At 42.9% G+C, this 24520-nt stretch overlaps 1 protein-coding gene across 2 annotated transcripts in view; it reads right to left on the bottom strand.

Moving 5' to 3' along the window:
• The window catches only part of MOCS1 (molybdenum cofactor synthesis 1), a 43176-nt gene extending 31729 nt beyond the window's left edge, over positions 1–11447 (bottom strand). For both annotated transcript variants that reach the window (XM_063124179.1, XM_063124180.1), the window contains exon 1: positions 11259–11447. In XM_063124179.1, the coding sequence (XP_062980249.1) occupies positions 11259–11399 (141 nt within the window). In that variant the 5' untranslated portion in view covers positions 11400–11447. The remainder of the gene's footprint in view (positions 1–11258) is intronic.
• Positions 11448–24520: the final 13073 nt, after the last annotated feature.

The raw sequence follows: 24520 nt of genomic DNA, 5'->3' as shown, positions 1-24520 counted from the left end.
CCTTGCTTTCCAGTGTTTGTTTCCCAGCAGATATCAAAACAGTTCAACCTTTCCCAACTTGGTGCCCCCAGGATATTTTGGATGTCAACTCCCATCAGACCAAGCCATCATGGCCAATGGTAAGAAATGCTAGGAGTATAGCCCAGAACATCTTGAGGGTGCCAAGTTGGGCAAGGATGGAGTAGCTTAAGACCCCCATTACTACTAATTGTTTCTTCCCTAAGATAACTGCAATGTTTCAGGAAAGCATCATTCATATCATTTCCCTGGGATGGCATGCTGTAGTATACTCTGAAAAGAATATTGTTTTTATGTATTTCTCATTTCATTTTTACCCAGATGCTTTCCACAGGACTAGTGAATTCATTGGCTCAGTTCAGACAACACGTTTTACACCACCATTAAGAAACATGCTGTCTGGTAGGAAATACTCCATCCCACGCTGAATATCCATGCTATGCAAAGAGAGTTCCTGCCCAATCATTGCGTTGTGTGTTGTGTGGAGGGCTCCGTAGAGTTTTCCATTGCATTCAGTGGACTTTTCCCACAGGCTACAGAGCTCCCTGGCAAGAGTAGTGAAATGAGCGAGTGCCATTCTAGGAGAGCTGCCGGGATATGTGTGTGTGGTAATGGCTGATGGGATACTATCGGGAGGACTGGGGAAGAAGAGAGGGCGGAGGAAATGTCAATCAAACATTGCAATGGATTTTACTCAACTCCACGGGAGCCCAATCACACAATGGGGAGTACCTCCTAAAAATTCAACGGTTGAATGGAGTTTTTACACTGCATTGACTAACTTGTCTGAACTGAGCCACCCTGTGAAGGGATACTTGTTTTTGACAGAAAATGCTACTCATCCCACTTCCTGTTGCATTGTTTATTTATATATTATATTTTTGATATGCCCAACAACAAAAATGTTATCTCAGTGGATTAAATAATAAAAGAATAAAATCAGTTCACAGTAAAAACAACAGTAATAAGCACAGAAAATACAATATAAAATATATAAAAGCAGCCATTCCAGAAGTCTATGGGCAAATCTAAACTATAAAATCTGGAATGTGAAAGGAATGTTTCCACTTGGTGCCAAAAAGATAACAGTGTGGGCATCAGACAAAACTTCCTGTGGAGGGGATTTCATAAATGGGATGCAACAACTGAGAAAGCCTTCTCTAGTAGCCCCCCCCACTTCACTTCCTTTGACAAGGCACCCAAAGGAGGGTCTCTGAAGATGATCGAATAGTCTGGAAAGGTACATAAGGGAGAAAACTTTCCTTTAGATACTCTGGCCCCAAGCCATTTAGAGTTTTAAAAATCAACACCAATGCTTTGAAATGAGCTTGGAAACGGATTGGAAGCCAGTACAGCTGACTGGTGTCACATGGTCATATTTACCAGTTCCAGTTAATAGTCCAGCAGCTCTATTTTGGACTAACTGAAGTTTCGCAATAGTTTATAAATAAGTTTATAAATGTACAAATTCTCTTTCAACTCAAATAGGGCCTCTAAGTTATCAACTAAGTAGGTTAGCAGAACACAGATAACTGTTGCCAGACTATCTCTGTCCAGAAAGGGTCACTGCTGGTATATCACCCTTAGCGGATAAAAGGATCACATAACCACCAAGGCCACCTTTGCCTCAAGTGTGGTGTAGTGGCTACAGTGTCAGACTGGGAGTTGGGAGATCCAGGTTCGAGTCCCCACTCAGCCATGGAAACCCACTGGATGACTTTGGGCCAATCACAGACTTTTAGCCCAACCTACCTCACAGGGTTGTTGTTGTGAGGATAAAATAGAGAGGAGGAAGATTATGTATGCCACCTTGGGTTCCTTGGAGGAAAAAAGGTGGGATATAAATGAAATAAATAAAGAAATAAATGTCAATGATGGATCCAATGATGGAGCAGCTTTAAAATGTGCACCTGAGCCTTCAGGACATGGACAACCTCCTCCAGGTTAAGTTAAACATCTTCAACTGAGTAGATGAACCACTCATTGAAAGTATTTCCATCTTATCTGGATTGAGGTTCAGTTTTTGGGCTGTCATCTAGCCCATTATCTGGCTCAGGCAGCAATTCAGGACATCCATTTCCTCACTTGGATTCTATGAAAAGGAGATGTAAAGCTGGGTGTCATCTGTGTATTGATGACCTCAGCCCACATCCCTGGATAACCTTCACCATAGGTTTTGTGCAGGTGTTAAATTACATGGGGGATCAAATTGAGGCTTGTTGTAAATGCCACAGAAGAGAGTAGCAATCTCCCGGCACCACTTTCTACATACAGCCATTCAAGTAGAAATGGAACCACTGTAAAACAACTCATGACAGCTGATCCATAAGGATACTATGGTTGATGGTACTGAAAGCTGCTGGCTCTAAGAGTCTGAAAGTTATATCCTTTGATGGCTACATTCCAAATCATGTGAGTCATTCCCATATTCAATATCGTCTTGTTTAGTTTCCATACTCTGCACATTAGTGTAAAAAAGAGTCAGTGAGATCACATCGATATGCAGTTTGTGAACTGTGCCCTAGGAAAAAGTGCTCAAACCCATCTCCTTTTAAGAACTGTTGAGCATTATCTTCTTTAAACTACAACTGCCTATTTGTATTTGAGATTTGCCTCTATAATTTTTTAATCTATGCCAGCAGCTGAACGCATGTTAACACTTGAACTGTGAAGAGCTGTGTTTTGCTGACACAGTCGCTTTGAAAAGTTCCTTTGAATATAATTGTGTTGCTGTTAGCAACACAAATGGTCTAATACTGAGCAGCCATTCCCCCCCCCCACTATCTTTGAAGTCAAGAGATAAAGTAGGTGCTTTCAAGTTACCAAATGAAATTGGTTCAGCAGCAGAAGTCTGGAGAAAAGATAGTTTACAAGCCCAATTTGCAATGACACAGCGGTTCCCATTAGTGCAGGCCTAGCATTTCATACCATCCTTGAATTAGAAACCCTTGATTGTTGTCATACGCCCTGCAATAAAATAAAATAAATCCTATGCCAGAGTTTAGGTGAAATACAATGCCAGGCCTTTTCAACACCTCTCCTGCCTTTCCCAAACTGGCAACCCACAAATATTTTGGTCTACAATGAGAGGCATTAAGTTCACACCCATCAAACACCTTTCTTTCAAAAAGATAAATCTCAAGTTATTGTCTCCAGAAAACCAATTCCAGTCACTATGAGGGCTGCTGATTATTTTCTACTAGGCTGGCCAACTGGGGTGATAGCGAATATGTTCCTACGCGACACATAATCAGGTTACATATTACACAATACAGAGAACAATACCAAAGGTCAGATTGAACCCTATTGTTGATTTGTTAACTAGATTCCTCACATTAGACCTCTGCTTTTTAGACAGAAACAAGTGTGTGCTGTTTTTAATTCAGATTCATGTCATCTCCTTCTCCCCTCCCATTCATCTACATTTTTGGTATCCCTATTTTACCCCAGGTGACATATTTTGACCACCAAGACGTACAATAAGATGAACCACTATGGAGATTGATGCAGGAGCCAGAAAAAACAGCTAGGTCTCCACTGGATTGCATGGTGGAAAGAGGCACCTCTACCAGGGTTTGTTTTGGCCTCCTCTCTCCAGATGATTGCATGGTGATACCAGCTGAACCAGAAAGTAGTATTTGGAGGATGGGAATAGGGGCCGGGTGGGCAATTTTTGAATTTAGAAAATAAAGTCAATCTATTTCTGGCTTTTTTAGAAGTAGCTCAGCTTATTTTCTAAGCCACTCCTAGGAGATCACATGGGAATTTATCCATCTCTACCAACTATAGGAGAACTAGTTAAAAGAGACTGAACGTTTTTCAACCGCCCTGTTTTCTGTTTTCACCTTTTCCTTATAGTATCTTCTAGCCCAGGAGTGGGGAACCCATACTCACATACTGTAGACCCACTAAAATGAATGGGACTTAATTTAGTCAAGATTAAATTCGCTCCGATCTGGCCAGCTCTGCTCCGCTCCCAGCTCCTGTGCCTCACCTGTCAGTTCCTCCTGCAACTCTCTCGGCGTTCCCCTCAGTCTCAGCTGATGAACTGTCTAAAATACTGCGCTCGTCGAAGCCTTCCACTTGTTCCCGTGATCCAATTCCCTCTCGCGTCTTTATTAATCTTATCCCCGCTATCCTCCCGTCCTTGCTTCACATCATTAATTCTTCCCTGTCCTCTGGCTCATTTCCCTCTGCTTTTAAACATGCTACTGTCTCTCCCATTCTCAAAAAACCCACTCTTGATCGACTTTCTCTGTCTAACTACCGACCTGTCTCTCTGTTGCCCCTTGTCTCAAAGATTCTGGAACGTGTGGTCTACTCTCGCTGTCTTGACTTTCTCTCTAGTAACTCTGCTCTGGATCCCTTTCAATCTGGATTCCGTCCTCTGCATTCCACTGAAACAGCCCTTACCAAGATCACCAATGATCTTCTCACTGCCAAGTCTAAGGGCCATTATTCCGTCCTTATTCTCCTTGATCTAACTGCAGCCTTTGACACGGTTGATCACAATCTTCTCTTAGATTCCCTCCATGACCTTGGACTCTGTGGCTCTGTCTATAACTGGTTCGCCTCCTATCTAGAGGGTCGCTCTTTCAGCGTGTCGGCTAACGGCAGCTCGTCCTCCTCCTTTCCCCTTTCAGTAGGGGTTCCGCAAGGCTCGGTGCTTGGCCCGCTGCTGTTTTCTCTATACATGCTGCCCTTGGGTAAACTTATTCAATCTCATGGCCTCCAATATCACCTGTATGCCGATGACACACAACTATACCTCTCATCTCCGGAACTTTCTCCTGATGTTCACGATCGTATCTCGGCATGTCTTTCAGATATCTCAGCTTGGCTGCTTCATCGTCGCTTGAAGCTTAACATGGCAAAAACTGAACTGCTTGTTTTCCCTCCTAAACCTTCTCCTCACCTCTCATTCTCTCTTACTGTCAACGATGTCACGCTTACTCCGGTCAAGGAAACTCGTAGCCTTGGCTTTATATTTGATTCCTCGCTCTCCTTTATTCCTCATATCGAGGCAGTAGCTAAATCTTGTCGTTTCTTCCTGTATAATATTGCCAGGATTCGACCATTTTTGTCTGTCTCTTCTGCCAAGACTCTCGTTCACGCACTGGTTATCTCTCGGTTGGACTACTGCAACCTCCTCCTCTCTGGCCTCCCCTCGTCTCACATCAGTCCGCTGGTCTCTGTCCACCACTCTGCCGCTAAGATCATCTTCCTGGCCCGCCGCTCTGACCATGTCACTCCGCTTCTGAAATCTCTTCATTGGCTCCCAATTCATTCCAGAATCCAATATAAACTTCTCCTGTTGACCTTCAAAGCTCTTCACGGTCTAGCTCCTGCCTATCTCTCCTCTCTCATCTCACACTATTGCCCCGCTCGTGCTCTTCGCTCCTCTGATGCCATGCTTCTTGCCTGCCCAAGGGTCTCTACTTCCCTTGCTCGGCTTCGTCCATTTTCCTCTGCTGCCCCTCATGCCTGGAATGCTCTTCCAGAACACCTGAGAACTACCAACTCAATCACAGCTTTTAAAACACAGCTAAAAACTTTTCTTTTCCCTATAGCTTTTAAACTTTGAGTTTGTTCTGACTCTATACTGTTAGCTTCACCCTTCCCGGTGCCTGTTTACACTTCCCTGTGCCTGTTTGCATTCTCTTTCCCTTCTTATTGTTTACTACAACTTTATTAGATTGTAAGCCTATGCGGCAGGGTCTTGCTATTTACTGTGTTATCTGTACAGCACCATGTACATCGATGGTGCTATATAAATAAATAATAATAATAATAATTAATTTAAGTCCCATTCATTTCAATGGGGTTGATGGGATTTGGAGTACAACATCTAGATGCCCAGTTTCTCTACTCCTGTAGTCTAACCATTTAGAAATGGTCTTATATAACTTGTATAGGTGATATGAACAATGAACGCCATGACTGCTCCAAAAACAACTTGATAAATGCCTAATAAATACTTCCACAAGGTATTATATTGGACAGAGTACACAACTCCAATTCAATTAACAATTTTGTCCCACTTCCTTTGGTCTCACAGCAAAAAAGACTGGCAGGAAGCTATCAGCCTGAAACACAAAACTAAATCTATTTTATTTCTCTCAACAGTCATGCCTGATGAAACACCTTGTTTTAAGAATTTATTATCATACTGAATAATGCAAACGTAAGAGAAAATGTTCTTCTGTTGCTCCCTCTCACTTTCTATCATCTTCACCTCTGCCTGAAACTTGAGGGTCATGCCTGTAAAAGTTAAGCCCACGCACAGCAAACCTGAAGATCTAGCTTCAAAAACCTCAGGCAAGATCATTTTTAAAAAAAGGGAATCAGCAATTCTAAAAGAGATTATCTAAAGGCTCTGAAGGTTCCCATGGGTATAGTGTTCCAGCTTCAGCTCTTGTGGTTCTTCACTTTGGCAAAAAGACAGCTGTCAGCTTTCTAGATTCAGTTAACCTAGCAAATCTTATTAACTCTAGAGCTAGAAGACCCAAACTGCATTCTTAATTTCACTTTCTAAAAAATATGATTGTTTTGCAGGCATCCACTGAAAGGTGTCGCAAAAACACTTGGGCAGAACTTCAGGTTGCCTGGGGGGAAAAGTGGGGACAGAATTAAATCAATAGGGTCTGCCGTTCACATTATAACATATCATGTATTTTTTACCACCAGATGGGAGATTTGATCAAGATAATGAAGGCTAGTTCAGATATAATAGTTTAATGATTTTTGGATTTGCATGCTCTACCCACCCCAGGCTGCAAGAAAGAGATTAGAAGCTTTTGCATCTACTTTTAAATAACTCATGGTTCCCCAATATGTCTGAACACAGTGAATTGTGTCTTTCTTAAAAGGTGGTTTCAGAACAAGCCAGTATCTGAAACCACAGTTTGCTCCTGGCTTGTTAAACAAACCACTGTTCTGACATATCAGGGACCTCTCCAAGACTCCAAGGTTGTCTTGGAGAGACAGCCAGCACAGTTCTCTATGTTTGCTGAGATGGGGAGCGAGCACGGATTCCCAGGCTTAAGACTGGAGCACTGTCTCAGACTTGTATTCAGGAATCTGAAATATCCTATGCCCCCCCCCCCCCAACGCTATCTAGGGGCAATATGACTAGTTTTTTTGCTTGAAGACATACCATGTGTCAGGATGTGATCGATAAAAGTTATTCCAGTTGTGAATATTCTGCATGTCAAGTTCCATTTTTACAGAAAGTTACAGCTACAAAAATAGGAGTCAACTCTTTTTTCCAGAATGATCTCTGAGGAGACAGAACTCATTTTAAGGGCATTTAAAAATTGGACCTGCAACAAAATGTTGCAATATATCCTCCCCCCTTAACAGTCATGCTCGTTTACACTACTCTTGGTGGTCCTAAATGGAGGGGGGACAGGTTTTGCCCTCCCCCAGCTTGACTTCTGCTGCTTGTTTACTTTGTTCCACAGAAATTAGTGGTGGCCATTTAAGATGAAGTCGGATCCTATGTACATAGCCCCTCCACCTACAAAGTTACAATTCCAGGTTCAGTTCCATCTTTTTCTGTTGTGATCTGCATCACCTCTGTCAAAACCTATAAGGCTCTGCATTCCAGCAGAACCAAAATCCAGCATGAAACAAGACCGAGGTCCGCACAAAACTAGTCTGAGGCCTGCAGCCCACAGGCTCACCACTCCGGTGCAATAAAGCAACACATTTCAGGAAAATGGAGTGTGTGTATATACAGGTAAAAGACTTCAAACTACCTGCTCTATTTTCATACACATTTAAAACTTTGCTGGTTGGAGCTACCAACACAAAAGCCATTCTTTTTGTACATGTGAGTTGGATCCACTGCTTAGTGTCTAACCAGCAGCTGGAGAAAACCAGATTCCTAGTATTACCTAGAGTGACTCAGCTTTCTGTGGGAAATAACATAGTGCCTTCCCACTCGCTGCAATAGGAGATCTCATATGTTTTACACCTGTTATCTTGCTCACAGTGGCACTTCTTGGAAGGATTAGAAGTTATGGAACAGCAGCCTTGCAAAGTAAGTTACTTCAAAAAGCAGAAGATATCACCTTAGACACAGTCCAAAATATAAGCAGAAAATAAAAAAAATAATTAATTAATTAATATTATCAGGAAAAACATACAAGTTAGTACAATCTATTGCTATGCATTACATACAGCTATACATTCAGAGTGAAAAACTTTAAGTACAATACCTATCACAGGACTTCTCCAAGGGAAAATTCCAAATTTGTCCAGTAAATAAAATCAGGTTAATGTAATTTTAATTGCAAAAAACTGAATATCGTTTAAAAAGATACTCAGTGGCAGTTCTTAGAGCTAAAGTATACTCTTGATAACATTGATCTCAGAAATACAAATATATCTTCCTCAACTTCAGTATATGCATCTCCTTGCATTAAGAATGACATATAGAGTTTATTATTATATATTTCTCACAGTATATTCAATGAAGTTGACAAACTGCCTCAACAGATCTTTCATATATGATAAGATTTAGAGTATCTCAACTTGCTTTTCTGAATAACTATTTGGTAACTCCCATTCTCAATATACATGAACGTTTTTTATGATACAAAGTGGATGTCTAAAATAACTATAGATTATCAATAACTTTCCAATGTGAGAAGATACACTTAGAATCATAGAATAGTAGAGTTGGAAGTTACCTATAAGGCCATTGAGTCCAACACCCTGCTCAATGCAGGAATCCACCTTAAAGCGTACCTGATAGATGGCTGTCCAGCTGCCTCTTGAATGCCTCTAGTGTGGGAGAGCCGGCTACCTCCCTAGGTAATTGGTTCCTTTGTTGTACTGAGGCTATATACATTTCATTTTAAATATTGCTGAAAACCAATAGGTAGCTTATCATTTATTTATTTTTAATTTAAATAATGTATACTGCACCTTACTTTATCAAAGATAACAAGGCAGTATGCAAAATAACACCAATACAATAAAACCAGAATAAACAGAAAGCAGGGTGCTAAGAAAGACTTTGGTTAAAATGTGCTTGGCATTTTTAATAAAGATTAATTCTGGCAGTTTTAATCTTCATAAATTGATCTATATTGTACAAAATTTTAAAAAATAATCTTTGGAGATGTTATATGAGGGTTATAACAATCTCACATTGCAGTTTTATACATCTCCACTTAAAGTATGTCTCATTGAGTTCTATTAGAGTTTACTCCCAGGTAAGTGGGTACAGTTTTTCAGTTTTACTGAATATATGGTGAGCAATGCATAGTAATAAACTGATTTGCTAACAAGGATGTTTAATTTGTATGTAATTTTAATACACCAACTTCTTTTTCTTCTTTTCTGAATTAAGCGGCAGTCCTAAACCACTGGAATTGTCTATCACGACATTTTATATAGAACTTTATTAAGTGCTGACTATGCATGTAACCACTTGCCTTGAATAATCCTCCAATTCTTTCTTCTAGTGTAAACATGCAATCTAGATTACTAGTGGCAATTAAAGGTGGAGGATAAATTAATTAGTTGAGTTTCTAAACCTATAGTGAATGCCAAAGCTTAGCTTCTCATGTAGAATAAGGAGGAACACCTTCTGAGTATGTGCAGAATACAGTTCCATCAACAGAGACTGACCACTGCCACTCCTCCTATGTGGGACTAACATTTCCAGCTCAGAAACTGTAACAATACCTGAACACCTGTGCCAGAAATTTCCCACTGTCCCAGGGCCTTCTCACGTAAGACAATATGCAACCTGATCCCATGCATGCACATTTACTCAGAAGTAAGTCCCACTGAGTTCAGTGGGCTAAAACTTTACTCTTCTATAAATGTGCACAGACTATGCCATGTGTTTGTTTGAAGTCGACACTAAATGTACCTGCTACTTCATACATCTGATATGTGCAGTTGGGGGAGACAAGATAAGAGGCATACAAAAATCATCCATGGTGTGGAGAAAGTGGATAGGGAAACATTTTTCTCCATCTCATATAATATTAGAACATGGGGTAAGTTGATGAAGCTGTTTGGTGGTAGATTCAGGACAGATCGCTACCACAAGATGGATTGATGACCCCCAATTTTGATGGCTTTATAAGAGGATTGGACCAATTCATGGAGGATAAGGCTATTAACTCTCAGTGTGATAGAGCACATGCTTTGTATGTGGATGGTCCAAGGTTCAATTCCCTGCTTCTCCAGATAGAGTAAGGAAAGAATCCTGCCATGGAAAACAGCTGCCACTCAGTGTCGACAATATTGGGCTAGATGGACCAATGGTCTGGCTCAGTATAAGGCAGCTTCCTATGTAATGAGTACTATTCCTGATAGGGTGACCATATGAAAAGGAGGACAGGGCTCATGTATCTTTAACAGTTGCATAGAAAAGAGAATTTCAGCAGGTGTCATTTGTATATATGGAGAACCTGGGGAAATTCCCACTTCATCACAACAGTTAAAGCTGCAGGAGCTATACTAGAGTGACCATTTTAAAAGAGGGCAGGGCACCTGCAGCCTTAACTGTTGTGATGAAGAGGAAATTTCACCAGGTTCCCCATATATACAAATGACACCTGCTGAAATTCCCTTTTCAATACAACTGTTAAAGATACAGGAGCCCTGTCCTCCTTTTCATATGGTCACCATAGATATACTAACTCCAGTATCAGAGGCAGTAGGTCTATGCACACCAGTTGCAGGGGAACATGGCCGGGAGGGTGCTGTTACATTCATCTCCTCGTGGATTTCCAATTAGCATCTGGTTGGCTACTGTGTGAACTGAGTGCCAGACTAGATCGATTTTAGGCCTAATCCAGCATGGCTCTTCTTTATGAAGTGCGTAGTGTCCACAAAAGCTTGCGCCAGAATATATCCGTCTGTCTTTAAGGTCCGACAAGAGCTTTCGTGGCTGTGTGGCTGCAACGGACTGCCAGAGCTACTCCTGCGAAGGGCTGTAGCTCAGCGGCAAAGCGTACGCATTGCATGCAGAAGGTCCGAGGTTCAATCGCCGGCATCTCAAGGACGGACTGGATAAAAACTCCGACCTGAAACCTTGGAGAGATGCTGCCCGTCGGTGTTGCTTACTGGGCTAAGCTGGACCAAGGGTCCGACTCGGTCCAAGGCTGCTGCCCAGGTTCCTCCCCCTTCTGGGAATCCCACGCATGCTTAGCCCCCAAAGCCCTTCCTTGACCGGAGCGCTCCTCCACCTTCGTCCCGTCCCCTCGCCTCACCTGAGCGGAGGGAACTTGCAGCGCTGCCTGCTGCTGCTGCCTCACCGACACCCCAGAGCGACAACTTCTCCCCGGCTGAGCTCGGAAGGCTCCCCGCCGGAGCAAAGTCCAGCGCCCTCGCCGAAATACGGCGGCTGCCATGGGCCCTTCCACGCCGACCCCGACGCCAGCAGCCCGCTTGCCGACGCTTTCGCCACCAGCCACAACCCAGAAGAAATAGGTGAGCCCCCACCGGCCAGAGGAAAATGAACCCAGAGGGCGGGATGCTAGCGACCAATCGCGAGCTAGGAGCGGTAGGGCTCTTCGCGCGGCATGCTGGGATTCGTAGTCGGCCAAAACTGCAAAGCTCCCTCCCCAGCAGTTCCGAAACCTTGTTTTGGTGTAAGTTTATGCAGAACTGAGTTAAATGGGATTCTCTCCGAATTAAGGAGGATTGCACGAACTTTTGGGCTACAGATACTGAATTGCTGGGAAGTCTCTCCCATGTGTTTTCTCGAGTAGCAGCTTTCTGAAAAAAGAGACATTCGTCATTATCACCATCTTTCTCTCCCCCCCCTTTATGTTTATCAGCCGCTTCGACTGTGTTTTTGTTGGTTTGTGCGAAGTCCAAGGATCCTGAGCCTTTTTCTAATGAAAAGCAGTGACCACAACAATGTTTGTTTGCCAACTTGCTCAACATTTTAACATCAGGGTTGGCAAACACTTATTTTTTAAAAATAATTAGGCTGCCTTTACAGGCTTGTTTGTTTTGGTGTAACATATTAGGAAAGTAGAAACAGTTCCACGTGGAATGGCAGGGCAGGGGGGTGATGGATGAAGAGAAGAGAATGTTAGGCGTGTGCTTGAGAATGTTAAGCCCAGCGTCTAGAGTTGCTTAGCTGCACCAAGGGCTTCAACTGCTGTTTCTTACATGTTACATGTCAGCCCCAGCTTTTGATGTAAAGATTTTGATTATGTAGGCAGGCCTACTGTGTGTGGCAGAGAGCCAAAAATAAGACTCTAGAGGGGCAAACTCTGAAACTTTTCTGTTTTCTGTCAGTCAGGATAACAGCTGTGTGCAGGGTGGTGGGTGAGAGAGATCAATCCCAACATATGTTGCTGATAAGTTTCCATTTTGTTGTGCTACTGCTGACAGTGCTGTGGGGACAGTTGCAGAGAAAGAACACAGCAAGTTCTGCTATATCTCCTGTGCATTAGGATTTGAAATGCTGGCTTGTGCCTGAGTTGAACAACAAGGCTCCCTTAGCGCTTTGTTAATGTGAACTGTGTATATACTGACATTTACCTAACTAGTTTTGGTTTTACTGAAAAAACTGGCAGTAACCTCACATTCTGGCAAAGCTTCAGCAAAGCTTTTGACAAAGTACCACATGACATTCTGATTAACAAACTAGTGGGATAGATGGAACAACTATTCGGTGGATTCACAGTTGGCTACAGAATCGGACTCAAAGAGTACTTATCAATGGAAACTTCTCAAACTGGGGAGAGGCAACGAGTGGGGTACCGCAGGGCTCAGTCCCGGGCCCAGTGCTCTTCAACATTTTTATTAATGATTTGGACGAGGAGGTGCAGGGAACGCTGATCAAATTTGCAGATGACACAAAATTGGGTGGGATAGCTAATACCCTGGAAGACAGAAACAAACTTCAAAGAGACTAGTTTAGTCGTCATTCCTTAGAATATCATTATTCTTGACTTGGAGGCCTGAAGTTTGGTACATGCATACTTCAAGGCACCTGATTATGAGGAAAAAATGGGAAAACACTAGAATTTTACATTTCCTCAGTCAAGCAGAGGACTCAAAGCATGCCTTAAAACAGTTAAGCTACTTCTACACTAGCTAGGAAACTGAAATTTGGTACATTCACTGTCTAAAATACACTGCTGAACTCTGAAGGGGGCATTTGTACATCTCCCCCTCAAAAAGGAGGCACTCAAGGTGTCAACGCAAAAGTACTTCAGATTGAGAACACTGAAAATTGGACCCTCATAGCTTAATACATTCTAACAAATAGAAAAGTCTGAAAACAGTCATTCAATATGTTGGTTAAAACATTGCACATGAAGTTTCCCTTATAGCAGAGGCCAGCATTCCAGCACAGAGCAAACAAAACTCCTGATGAGTTGGAATTTTGAGATGTGAGGATTCTGTTCCTTCCTTACACACTTTAGTCAGTCTGAGTGAACCTGGGGACTGTCGAAACATCTTCTTTGCCCCGCGGTGGCTGCATGGTGGCGTTGTGTCAGTTATATGACGGAGCTGCTGACTCACAGCCATCGCATTCTGGTGTCAATCTGGGAGCATTCTGGGGCGGATGGCTGATTGGTCGCTGGAAGCCATGAAGAGGGTGGGGAGGAGCTCCAGTACCTGGATGACTGCTGGAAAACCCCACGCTCCCTCCTGCATAGGGATTTCCTGCCCCCACCCCACAGCAGCAATACTGCAGGGTTTCAAGGGGAAGGAGCAGCAAAGCAGGGCCCTGAAGACGGGGCCCTGAGGGGTGGGAAGGTGAAGTTTAACTCTTTCTTTCCCTGCCAAAATTGTTTCTGGTTGTTTTAAGAACCACTAGCTCCCCGTTGCACTAGCAGTGGGTTTGTAGTTTACTGCCCAAGAGATTTAAGCTGCAGTAGAACAAGCTTACTCTGAACATCAGGAAAAACTTTGTACAATCAGTTAGGCAAGGACATTATGAAAGTATGTGGCAAATTTTTAAAAAGAAATAGTTACAATGTGCTATATCACAGGACCTAATCTGATTAGTAGTTTATTTTTAATTCATGTGGTGTCAGATGTATCACTTGTACCTCTGTGGAACTGGTGGTTGTTAAAGGTTATCTCCACATTGCTTCAGAGAGCAGGAATAGAGCCAATGGGTGGAAACTTCAGGGAAGTGAATATCAGGTAAACATTAGGAGAAATGCCTAAGTGTATGAACCATTCAACAGTGGAACAAACTACCTTGGGAGGGGATGTGCTCTCCTTTGCTGGCAGCAGTTAAGCAGAAACAAAAAGCAAACAAAAGGTGAAAAGGGTTAGGGTTCAAACAACAGAAAAATCCAGTGTCTCCATAAAATGTGTTAAAAATATTCAGAAGTGCAACAAAATGTACAAACATATTGCAAAAAATCACATATCCATATCCAATATACAGAATACTGTAGCTGTAATATCCAATATACAAGCGGCTTAACTAGACAGAGCGATGGCTGCTACCTCTGTTTTGAAAACTTCCTTGGTAAGTAAAGGACTCATATAGTGTATTGTCCAAAGTAAGAAGAGTTGTGTTGGATCAAACCAAGGTCCACCTAGTCCAGCACTCTGTTCACACAGTGATCATACAGTTATAGAATTTGTCTGGATTACATACAGTCACAAAAGAATAGAAAAGCCTGATGTTAAATTTCCTCAGACAAATTGGACCGTTCTAAAATAATAATGTTTGGACAGCTATGCGCCGAGTGCAACAACAACAACAAAAGATTTATATCAATTGGGCTTTCATCTTTATAGTGTTTAGTTTTAAGACTGAACCAGTATATATTTCTATTTGTTAGAAAGAATTAAGAATTGTTTCTATACTGTTTTTATGTTTTTTTAATTTTTGTATACTTTTCATGTTTACTATTTTTAATTGTTGTAAACCGCCCAGAGAGCTTCAGCTGTGGGGGGGTATATAAGTGTAATTAAATAAATACATAATAAATAAATAAATTAGATGTGAAGAATTCATGTGAAGCCATGGGGGAAACAACAGGAGGATATGGAAAAATTCATAATAAAATTATTTCTCCACACACCCCATAACCCCTGAAAACAAAACAAAGTTTTCCTGCACTGTTTCCTAGGTCCCCCCCCCATTTTTTTCCTGGTTCTTTTCCAGTGAGACTAATTGATTCATTAAAACAGATATGACTTACATTAATGTTTTGTATGACTATTTTAAATGGTCAGCCTCCTGTATTGCATTTTTCTAATTTCTTTTGAAGGTGATGAGATGGGAGGTGATCCCAAGCGCCCCTCTACCTGGCTCCTTTGCCCACCCAACGTCCTCTGCAATACAAGAAGGTGTGGCCAAAGCACCAGCTGGAAGAGTTCTAGCCAGACATCAGATTATGTAGGGATGTGTGGCCCAACTCCTGATGCCAGGGATCAGAGCCCAACCTGTGACGTCATCTGGACATTGGAGTGCTAGGTGGGCAGGACTTGTTGGGATTCTCTAGTCAGTGTTTGGGTAGATATAGGGACGTCATGCTAAATTTATGTTTAATCACATATTTTCCACATGGTATGGACTGCACTTCAAGTGTAAAATATGTAGTCTGATATGTAGTCTAAAAACAGGAAAGGCAAAAAGAAGGCAGAACACAGAGACTAGAGTAGAATATATTTATTTTGCCCTAGGATCAGCCACTTGTATAAGTCAGCCTCACTTGACAGGAATGCAAACAACTCTGAACTTCTTATCTGAGGTCTTCTTGACAGAACTGGTTACCTTTATTTTAAATGGTGCGATTTAATGCAAGTAGTTCATGTATGGGGGTCATATTTTGACGAAAGTATGTTGTTACCCTTCAGTGGGATGCATTTTCTAGCAGGGACGGAAATGAACTGTACTCTGGGAAAGGAACATTTAAAATCCAAGCTCTTGCAGGGAGCTTACCAGGCCTAAACAACAATATGATGCAAAGGGAATGATGCCAAATTTCCAGACAAGTTCCACACAGTTGTCTCAGTTAAGTTCCTTCCTACAGCTGCAAGTGTAGTAAGGAACTACAGCTGCATGGTGTTGAGGCAACTGGATGTTGGAAGAAAGGCTTCTTGAAGACACAGTTTGTTATACTGCTCAGATTGGTGGATTGATCAACCTGATAAGGACCTGAGCCAAGCGGAGATTGAGTCAGGAACGCCTGTTTGAAACGCCTCCACAAGTCTTGCCAGGACTGTTTAATTTAGAGCTGTGCACTGCCTTGGGCCAAATCTCTGAAATCGAGGCAAGGCGGGCTGATTAGGCCCACCTTGCCTTGGTTCCGAGTCGATTTTGGGGTGGCCTGAGGTCGAAGCAAATTGGTACCGAAGCTTTGGGATGCCTCGGGCCACTTCAGACAGCGCTGGACTCAACTCCCTCTCCCCACACACCTGCTGCTGCTGCTGCTACATCACTATCGTGACCAGGAAAACATGTCATCCTCCTGAGAGCCAGGCTGTGATTTCAAGATATCATGTGGTCTCTGGGCCGCAAACCACAGTGGCTGTAAAGGGGAAATGGCCCTTTGTGGCTACTGTAGTTTGCGGCCGTAGATGTACTAAACAGAGCCCCCGCAATATCTTGAAATCATGGCCTGGCTCTCATGAGGATGGCCCATTTCCTGGTCATGGCAATGATGGGGCGATGGTGGACCTGATGGGGCGATGGGCTGGCAATAGTGATGCAGCTGTGGCAGCAGGTGAATGGGTAAGTCCTAGCAGCAGCAGCTCTGGGTTGGGGGGGGTTGAGGGAGGGAGCATAAAGTCGGGAGTCCAGTGGGCTCTTACTCAGACTTGCTTCCAGCTTTCCTGGGTGCCAGCTGCGTGGCTGGCACCCAGGGACCCACAAGGCCAAGTCATCTCGGAGGCCCCGAATCTTGCCTCGGCTTCAGTGCTGAGGCAAGGCAGGCAACCCCTGAAGCACCCCGAGGCGAATTGGGGTCATTACGGGAGCTCCAAAACAGCCTCTGAGGTGAATTGGGGGACGACGACGACCATAACTCTTGCAGAAGCGTGTGGGATAAACACTAACTGCAGTTCTTCTATTATCTCTTCTTTCCTCTGAGTTATCCTTCCATTTAAGCCAACAGGTGTGTTACTCTTCTAGAACTGGGAAAGCCAGTGGTCTTCTTGACTCCCAAGCCTTGGGTGGGATCCCATGCAGACCCCATTCCTACAGAATACCAGGGAATGTCAGGGGCAGTATCCCTGTCCCAATACCAGTTGCTAGGAAACTTGAGTGGGACAGTGCTATTGCACTCCTGTCCTGCTTGTGAGCTTCCTACTAGAATTTGGTTGCCCACTCTGAAAACAGAATGTTGGATTAGATAGTAGGGGTGTGTGCTCACACCAAAAATCGGGGGTTTGACGGACCTCTTATGGACCTCCGAACGCACGGTGTGGTTAGGGGGCGATTAAAAAAATGATGGAAACCCGTGGTGTGGGTAGAAGATCATTCAGGGCCCCAAAGAAATCTGGATCCACAGGTTTCTTAGGTGACATGAGGGCTCATTTCATCTTGATGGACGGCTAACAGAACACTTCCATATTAGGAAGATGACGATGGGTGAAGGGGGGGGAGTTTTGAGACTGACATCTGTGGCTAACCAATACCCACAGTCTACTCCCTGGAAATTGCAAATGATAAACCCCAATTCCCCCCACCCTGGAACTCATTCCTCATGAAGCATTGGGAAGGGAGGAGGAGGAGGAGGAGGAGGAGAGATTGAGAGAGAGAGAGAGAGGGAGAGGGAGGGAGAGCTCTGTTTAGCTGTGCTTGCTTGCTCTGACTGCTTCATTTCTAATTGCTGAGAGAAATAGCTTCTGCTTCCTTTTTTTTTTTGGCTGGGTTGCTTTTCTTTCTGTGTGTCTGTCTGCTTTTATTTGCTCACTTCACACTCACCCATTACTCTGTGTGTGTGTGTGTGTGTGTGTGTGTGTGTGTGTGTGTGTGTGTGTGTGTTCTTGTTCTACGCTATTACCCCCACGGAGAAATTTTAAAAGAAATTAAGAAAAAAACGTTTATCTGTCCAACTTTTCTTTAATTCACAGTCTGTCTGTCGAAGTTGCTTCACAGCACCCCACCCCTGTGTGTGTCTTTTACTGTTACTCCACAAAACACTGTAAAAATACAAAAAAATATCTCTTTTTCTATTCCAATACTTTATCTTACATTTCACTCCTGTGCCTGCTGTTAATTATACTGTGTGTGCGTCTATGTATGTGTCTACTACTCCACAAAGGAAAGTCCTATCTCACTAATCTACTAGAATTCTTTGAGAGTGTCAACAAACATGTAGACAGGGGTGATCTGGTGGACATTGTTTACTTGGACTTCCAAAAGGCTTTTGATGAAGTCCCTCACCAAAGACTCCTGAACAAACTTAGCAGTCATGGAAGGATCAGCAAGTGGTTAAAGAACAGAAAGCAGAGAGTAGGAATGAATGATCAATTCTCCTGATGGAGGGAAGTAAATAGTGGGGTCCCACAGGGATCGGTATTGGGACCAATTCTTTTCAACTTGTTCATAAATTATCTGGAATTAAGAGAGAGCAGTGAAGTGGCCAAGTTTGCCGATGACACCAAATTATTTAAGGTTGTTAAAACACAAAGGGATGGTAAAGAGCTCCAAAGGGATCTCTCCAAGCTGACAGAGTGGGCATCCAAATGGCAGATGTGGTTCAATGTAAGCAAGTGTAAGGTGATGCACGTTGGGGCAAAAAAACCCAACTTCAAGTATAACCTAATGGGATCTGAGTTAGCAGTGACCAAACAAGAAAGAGATCTAGGGGTTGTGATGGACAGCTCAGTGAAAATGTCAACCCAGGGTGCAGCCGCTGTAAAGAAGGCAAATTCCATGTTATGCATTATAAGAAAAGGAACTTAGAATAAAACTGCTAGTATCATACTGCCTTTATATAATCCTATGGTGTGACTACACTTAGAATACTGTGTACAGTTCTGGTCACCACACCTAAAAAATGATATTATAGAGCTTTAAAAAGCGCAGGAAAGGGCAACTAAAATGATTAAGGGGCTGGAGCATCTCTCCTCTGAGAGAAGGTTACATCAACTGGCACTGTTTAGCTAGGAAAAGGAAGGCTAAGTGTACAAAATTATGCATGGTGTGGAGAATGTGGATAGGGAGACAAGATGTTAATTTCCCAAAAATTGAATAAAATGTTAACCAGCAGAGTACTGTAATATATTATAGGAAGCATATCAAACTTGGATTTTAGGCAGCGAGAAGAACACTGTATTCCTGTCTATTGACAGTGACCACTAAATGCTACTCAATCTTCCCCTTCCCCAGACTTGGCCCCACACATTTCTCTGCTTGAGGCAGAGCAGAAAATACCCTCCCCCCCTCCCGCAACCACACACACACAGAGCCCAAGTCTGGGTGCATATGGCGATACCTGAGCATTTCATTTCAATTTGCAAATCATCAAAACTTGCCTGTTCAAAACCCGAATGTGAAAACAAATGGGAGTGCATTTTTCAGAAAAACCTTGCATATTCTCAAACCAGTGATCACATTACAAAATGCATATTTAAAAAAAAATGGAAAGGAAAAAAGTGTTTTCTTAGTCAATGAGGGACCGACTGTTCACACTTTTGAAAAATATGCATGAAAAATGTGCATTTCCCATTTGAACTAAAAGAAAAATGGGTCACAAACAAAAACAGAAATTAGGTGAACCGAGCTTCAAAGTATAATTCAGACCATCTTGGCAAGTCTGAGCATCCCTGGTTGTCCCATCCCTAGGTGCATAGCCTGCTGGTCAAATTATTTTGGTACCTGAGGTAAAAAAAAAAATCCCATAAGAAGTAAAAATGCAATATTAATAAATCAAATATCTAACAATTTTCTGACCTTTCATGAAACGCTGTCTCAGCTGCCTGAGACACCCAGTTCATTGCCTGATGGGTAGGGTCAGCCTGCTCTTCCCAATTTCTGAGATTTCACAATGTATTCCTTGGCAACTGTAAATATGAGAGAGAGAGAGAGAGAGAGAGAGAGAGAGAGAATCATGAGCTTAAAACTAAATTCTCTGTTTATATGGAATCACAGAATATACATCCCTCATGTAACACTAATTATATGGGAGTAATGAAGGTACCAGGTTCCTCCTGACTTCTGTGTTGAATGTACAAGCCCAAAACATGAAGTTCTAGTGACCTGGTTGCATTTTCTCACTTTCTCTTGCTGTAGCTTTAGATTTTTATATTGAAACAAGCACCATGTCTCACAGTGACAGAAGTGTGTGACAAGGGTGGTTACACAATGGGAAAGTGTGTTTCTAACTCTGTGTGAGCTGTCATTCCAACCTTTCTGCTGGAGCCATGACAGTAACATGGGGAGAAAAGGGCCTGTTGCTCATAGGCCTCCCTTGAAGCGATTTCGTGCGGTGATTGAATCGACTCTTACACTGTTGTCTACAGGAGGAGATGAAAGTGACATGCCCCAAATGTCACCTCTGCAGTAGTTAATTTTGCAAGCCTGGTTTTTTTGTGGTGTTGGTGGTGTGTAAGTGTATAATTTCATTTTACACTGTATAACACAGACCATTTAAAATCTTTTTCTTAGGCATGTTGCTGCATGCCAGCAGAAATAAGGCTACACTAAAAATATTATGAGAGACAGTGTGGTGTAGTGGCTGAAATGTTGGACTGGGAGTCGGAAGGTCTGGGTTCTAGCCCCCATTTGGCCATGGGAGCCCACTGGGTGACTTTGGTCAGTCACAGACTCTCAGCCTAACCTACCTCACAGGGTTGTTGTTGTGAGGATAAAATGGAGAGAAGGAGGATTATGTACACCGCCATGGTTTCCTTGGAGGAAAAAAGGCAGGATATAAATGCAATAATAAATAAAATAAATAAATACTATAAAAAGTATTTCACTATCTTTTACTGGAACATAGAAATGATTCCTCAGTGCAAAGATTACTTTCTCAAGCTGTTCACAAGGATATGCACCTTCCTGTTGTCCTGCTTGTTACTATCTTAGGGTTACTGATTAAATGAAGCAACCATTTTGTAAATGTTGCACATCACTCAGGAGAGGCCGAAGCAGTTCTTCAGCCCATATATGGCTCCCATAAGTTCAATTATATGTATTATTTGTGGGAACTACATTGAGTAGTACTTAAGATCTGCACATATTAATTGATTGCTCTGTCTCCAGGGCAATCTGCTGGGAGTCCCTTTTTTTCTGGAACTTGAGCTTTATTTTTGCCTCATGACAGGGAATCTCCACAATTGCTTTCCTCCACACACACAAAAAGTACCATGGAAGTGGTTCACCAGTTAAAATGTTTTAAAGCCTAGGTGCAGCCACTAAGGAGGCCCTCCCCCATATCCCAATTAAATGTATTTCTGAGGTCCTTTAGATGTTGTGGTCCTAAACATTTCAGGGCTTTAAAGATCGAAACCGGCACTTAGAATTGGATCTAAGAACAATTAGGAAGCCAGTGTTTTAACTCTTTTGTGTGAAATTTGTATTTTATTGACTTTTGTTAGCTGCCTTGGGAAGTTTAGCTTAAAAGGGAAGTATAGCACAAACTTGTAGGGAGAGTGTCAGAAGCATTAAGCCTGAGAATAAGCTTAGGCTTGCTGTGTGGATGATAAAAATATAAAAACTGATTTTGATGATGATGATGATGATGATGATGATGATGATGATGATGATGTTCAGAGCAAGAGGAAGAAGAAAGTGGAAGAAAATGGAAAAAGAGGCAACAGAGAGAAGGGAGAATGCTCAACTCCAATGATGTTTCAGTCCCACAAGGAAAACTGTGCTTTACCTAACAAAAAGGTCATATGGTGAGTGGAAGGAGTTACAGACTTCTCTTCCCTAAAAGCCTCCGCCCATAATTTTTGAAAACAGGTGAAGTGCCGTGAGACTGGACGTGGGCAAATGTTGTTCGCATTTTCAAATGGAGGATCTAGGCAACTATTGACCAGTCAACTTGACATTGATACTTGGAAAGCTTCTAGAACGAGCAGCAAGAACCAGATCCACACTATTGTTTTTAAAATGGAATTGGATAGGGCAGCTCTTCAAACAGAGAACACTTTCAAATAGATGGTGGTCCTCCAGCAGCCTTCAAATAGAGGACTGCCCTCTGGTCATTGCATCTGATTGCATTATTCAATCTGTACAATTACTCTTCCTGAATCACAGACTCACATGGTGTCTACTTCATCATTACTTTGGCTTAATGTTCCTGGGTTTGTGCATTGTTTTCTTATGCCACTCTTGGAAGTTGTATCTTTAACAGTTGCATAGAACAGGGAATTTCAGCAGGTGTCATTTGTATATATGGAGAACCTGGTGAAATTCCCTCTTCATCACAACAGTTAAAGCTGCAGGAGCTATACTAGAGTGACCAGATTTAAAAGAGGGCAGGGCACCTGCAGCTTTAACTGTTGTGATGAAGAGGAAATTTCACCAGGTTCCCCATATATACAAATGACACCTGCTGAAATTTTCTTTACAATACAACTGTTAAAGATACATGAGCCCTGTCCTCCTTTTCATATGGTCACCCTAGGAAGTTGTATCCCTAATCCTATGAACTAGTAGTTGGTGCCACATTTCAGAGAACTAAGCTTTAATTGGTTTATTTAGAATGCACTTGGGGGATATCTTGGGTCACCTGATAGGCATACTTTTCATATGTAGGAAATTCTGATGTGGGGAAGACCTCTGCATGTAGTTTGAGATGGGACAGTCACATGGAGGCCTTCCTGAAGTGGCTTGAATACAGTTGTTGCCCTGGTGTTTAAAACCAGCAAAATGCTGTTTAGCAGCTAGATGGAGTCATTGGCCTGTAAATCACAACAAAGCCTTCATTCTGTTTTTCTCCATCAAACATGTACAAAGCCTTCATTCCATTTTTCTCCATCAAGTGGTTCAAGTGATGGCTTAAGTAGGCATTTAATCATGGCCTCAATTATATAAGATTAACAATTCATATACCTCTGCAGATGGCTTCTAGAAGTACCATTAGTGGGCGGGGGGGGGGGGGAGGAGGACTTGAGTCAAAAGGCCGCCCAAAATAGAATTGCAGTGGTGTTGTTTTTACTGCAGACACCACTGGCTGATTAAGAGGGTGGCAAAATGTTAATACTCTGCTAATGTGCCAGAGCGTCCCAGGGATGCTAGGCCTTGTTGCAGGGTGTGATACTTCTGGTGTATACAAGCAGAGGTAGCATTGTTGCCTCCTACATGCACTGGAGGTGAGACCAAGGTATGTCCCAAGAGCCTAGAATCTTCTGGAAAGGGGCAGGTCCTGGGTTGATACCAAAAATACCTTTGCCCCAGCTGAAAGCTGTAGCTCTAGCCCACATTCTATGCCATCCATACCTAGAGAGCTGGACTTGCTTAGTTCCAGTAGAAGTCCTTTTCCCGCCCCTCAAACGGTTGGGGCTGGAGAAGGTTGTTGCGGGCAGGGGAGAGGAGGAAAGATGAAGTCAGGCGGGGTTGGCCTATAAAGGCGAGCCCCGTGCGTCTTCTGGCCTCTTTTGTTTTCTGGCCTCCACCCTCCCGTCCTTTATCTAATATGGGATTAGCTAGCTGCCCCCTTTGTAGGGGGGGCTGAGTAGGATTTGTACCTGCCACATATTGGGTGCGGTGCACAGGTTTTTTTGCCTACTCCATACTGGATTTTAAGTTTAGTCGAGGGTGGGTAAATAGGTTGATTTGATAGCAGGGTTTGTGCGGGAATCTGTGGATATAAGTTGAGGTTGGTGAGCACTCGTTGGGCACCTTTATGGTGATTGGCAGGTCTGAGGCCTGGTACTCAGGGGCTATGGGGCTCTCATCCCAGGATACGGCCTGCCTTTGGGGACCTCACTGTCTCACTTACTTGGGGCCATGGGGCTCCAATGTGGGAGTGACACAGTGGGTTTCCCCTCAAGCACAAACGTGTGCTTAAGAAAGGAGCCAGGTTGACATCCAACTCCTGGCTTGGCCAAGTGGTTCGCCCTGATGCAGGCTAGTAGCTTGGAGACAGGTTGCTGGACTCCCGCACTCTCAGATCCAGGGAGGGGTGAGTTCTCCACCTATTAATAGAGGCCCTAGTTATACCCCAGCTCTGGTGTCCGAGTCGTTATTTCCTCCCTTCTCCCTCTCTCCGCAAGAACTATTTTATGTACTCTTCAATTTGTTCTCCGGCCCATGCTCTGGATCGGAAATTCTGTATGAGAATTATATTATTTGTGAGGAAAACTGCAAACATTTCAATAGATGTTATTATTCGTTTCATCCAGGTTGTGTTGTTGTATGGTCTGCTTCTTTGAACAAATAAAATAATGATGCCAAACTGCATGATAACAAGTAAGGTTGCAATCTTGGGCGGATCACACCAGTATATTTCATATATCACATTGGTCAAAGTACAGTAGGACACTAGGCATAAAATATACACAGTGAAATGTATTCCTTAGTACATTGGCAGCACTTGAGGCAAGCTGTTTTAGAAAATGTTAGAGGCAAGTCCTAAAACCC

Source organism: Elgaria multicarinata, chromosome 4 (assembly GCF_023053635.1).
Source record: "Elgaria multicarinata webbii isolate HBS135686 ecotype San Diego chromosome 4, rElgMul1.1.pri, whole genome shotgun sequence".
Taxonomy (NCBI): Eukaryota; Metazoa; Chordata; class Lepidosauria; order Squamata; family Anguidae; genus Elgaria; species Elgaria multicarinata.
The sequence above is the reverse complement of the archived record's forward strand: the minus strand, read 5'-3'. Positions and strand labels throughout refer to the sequence as shown.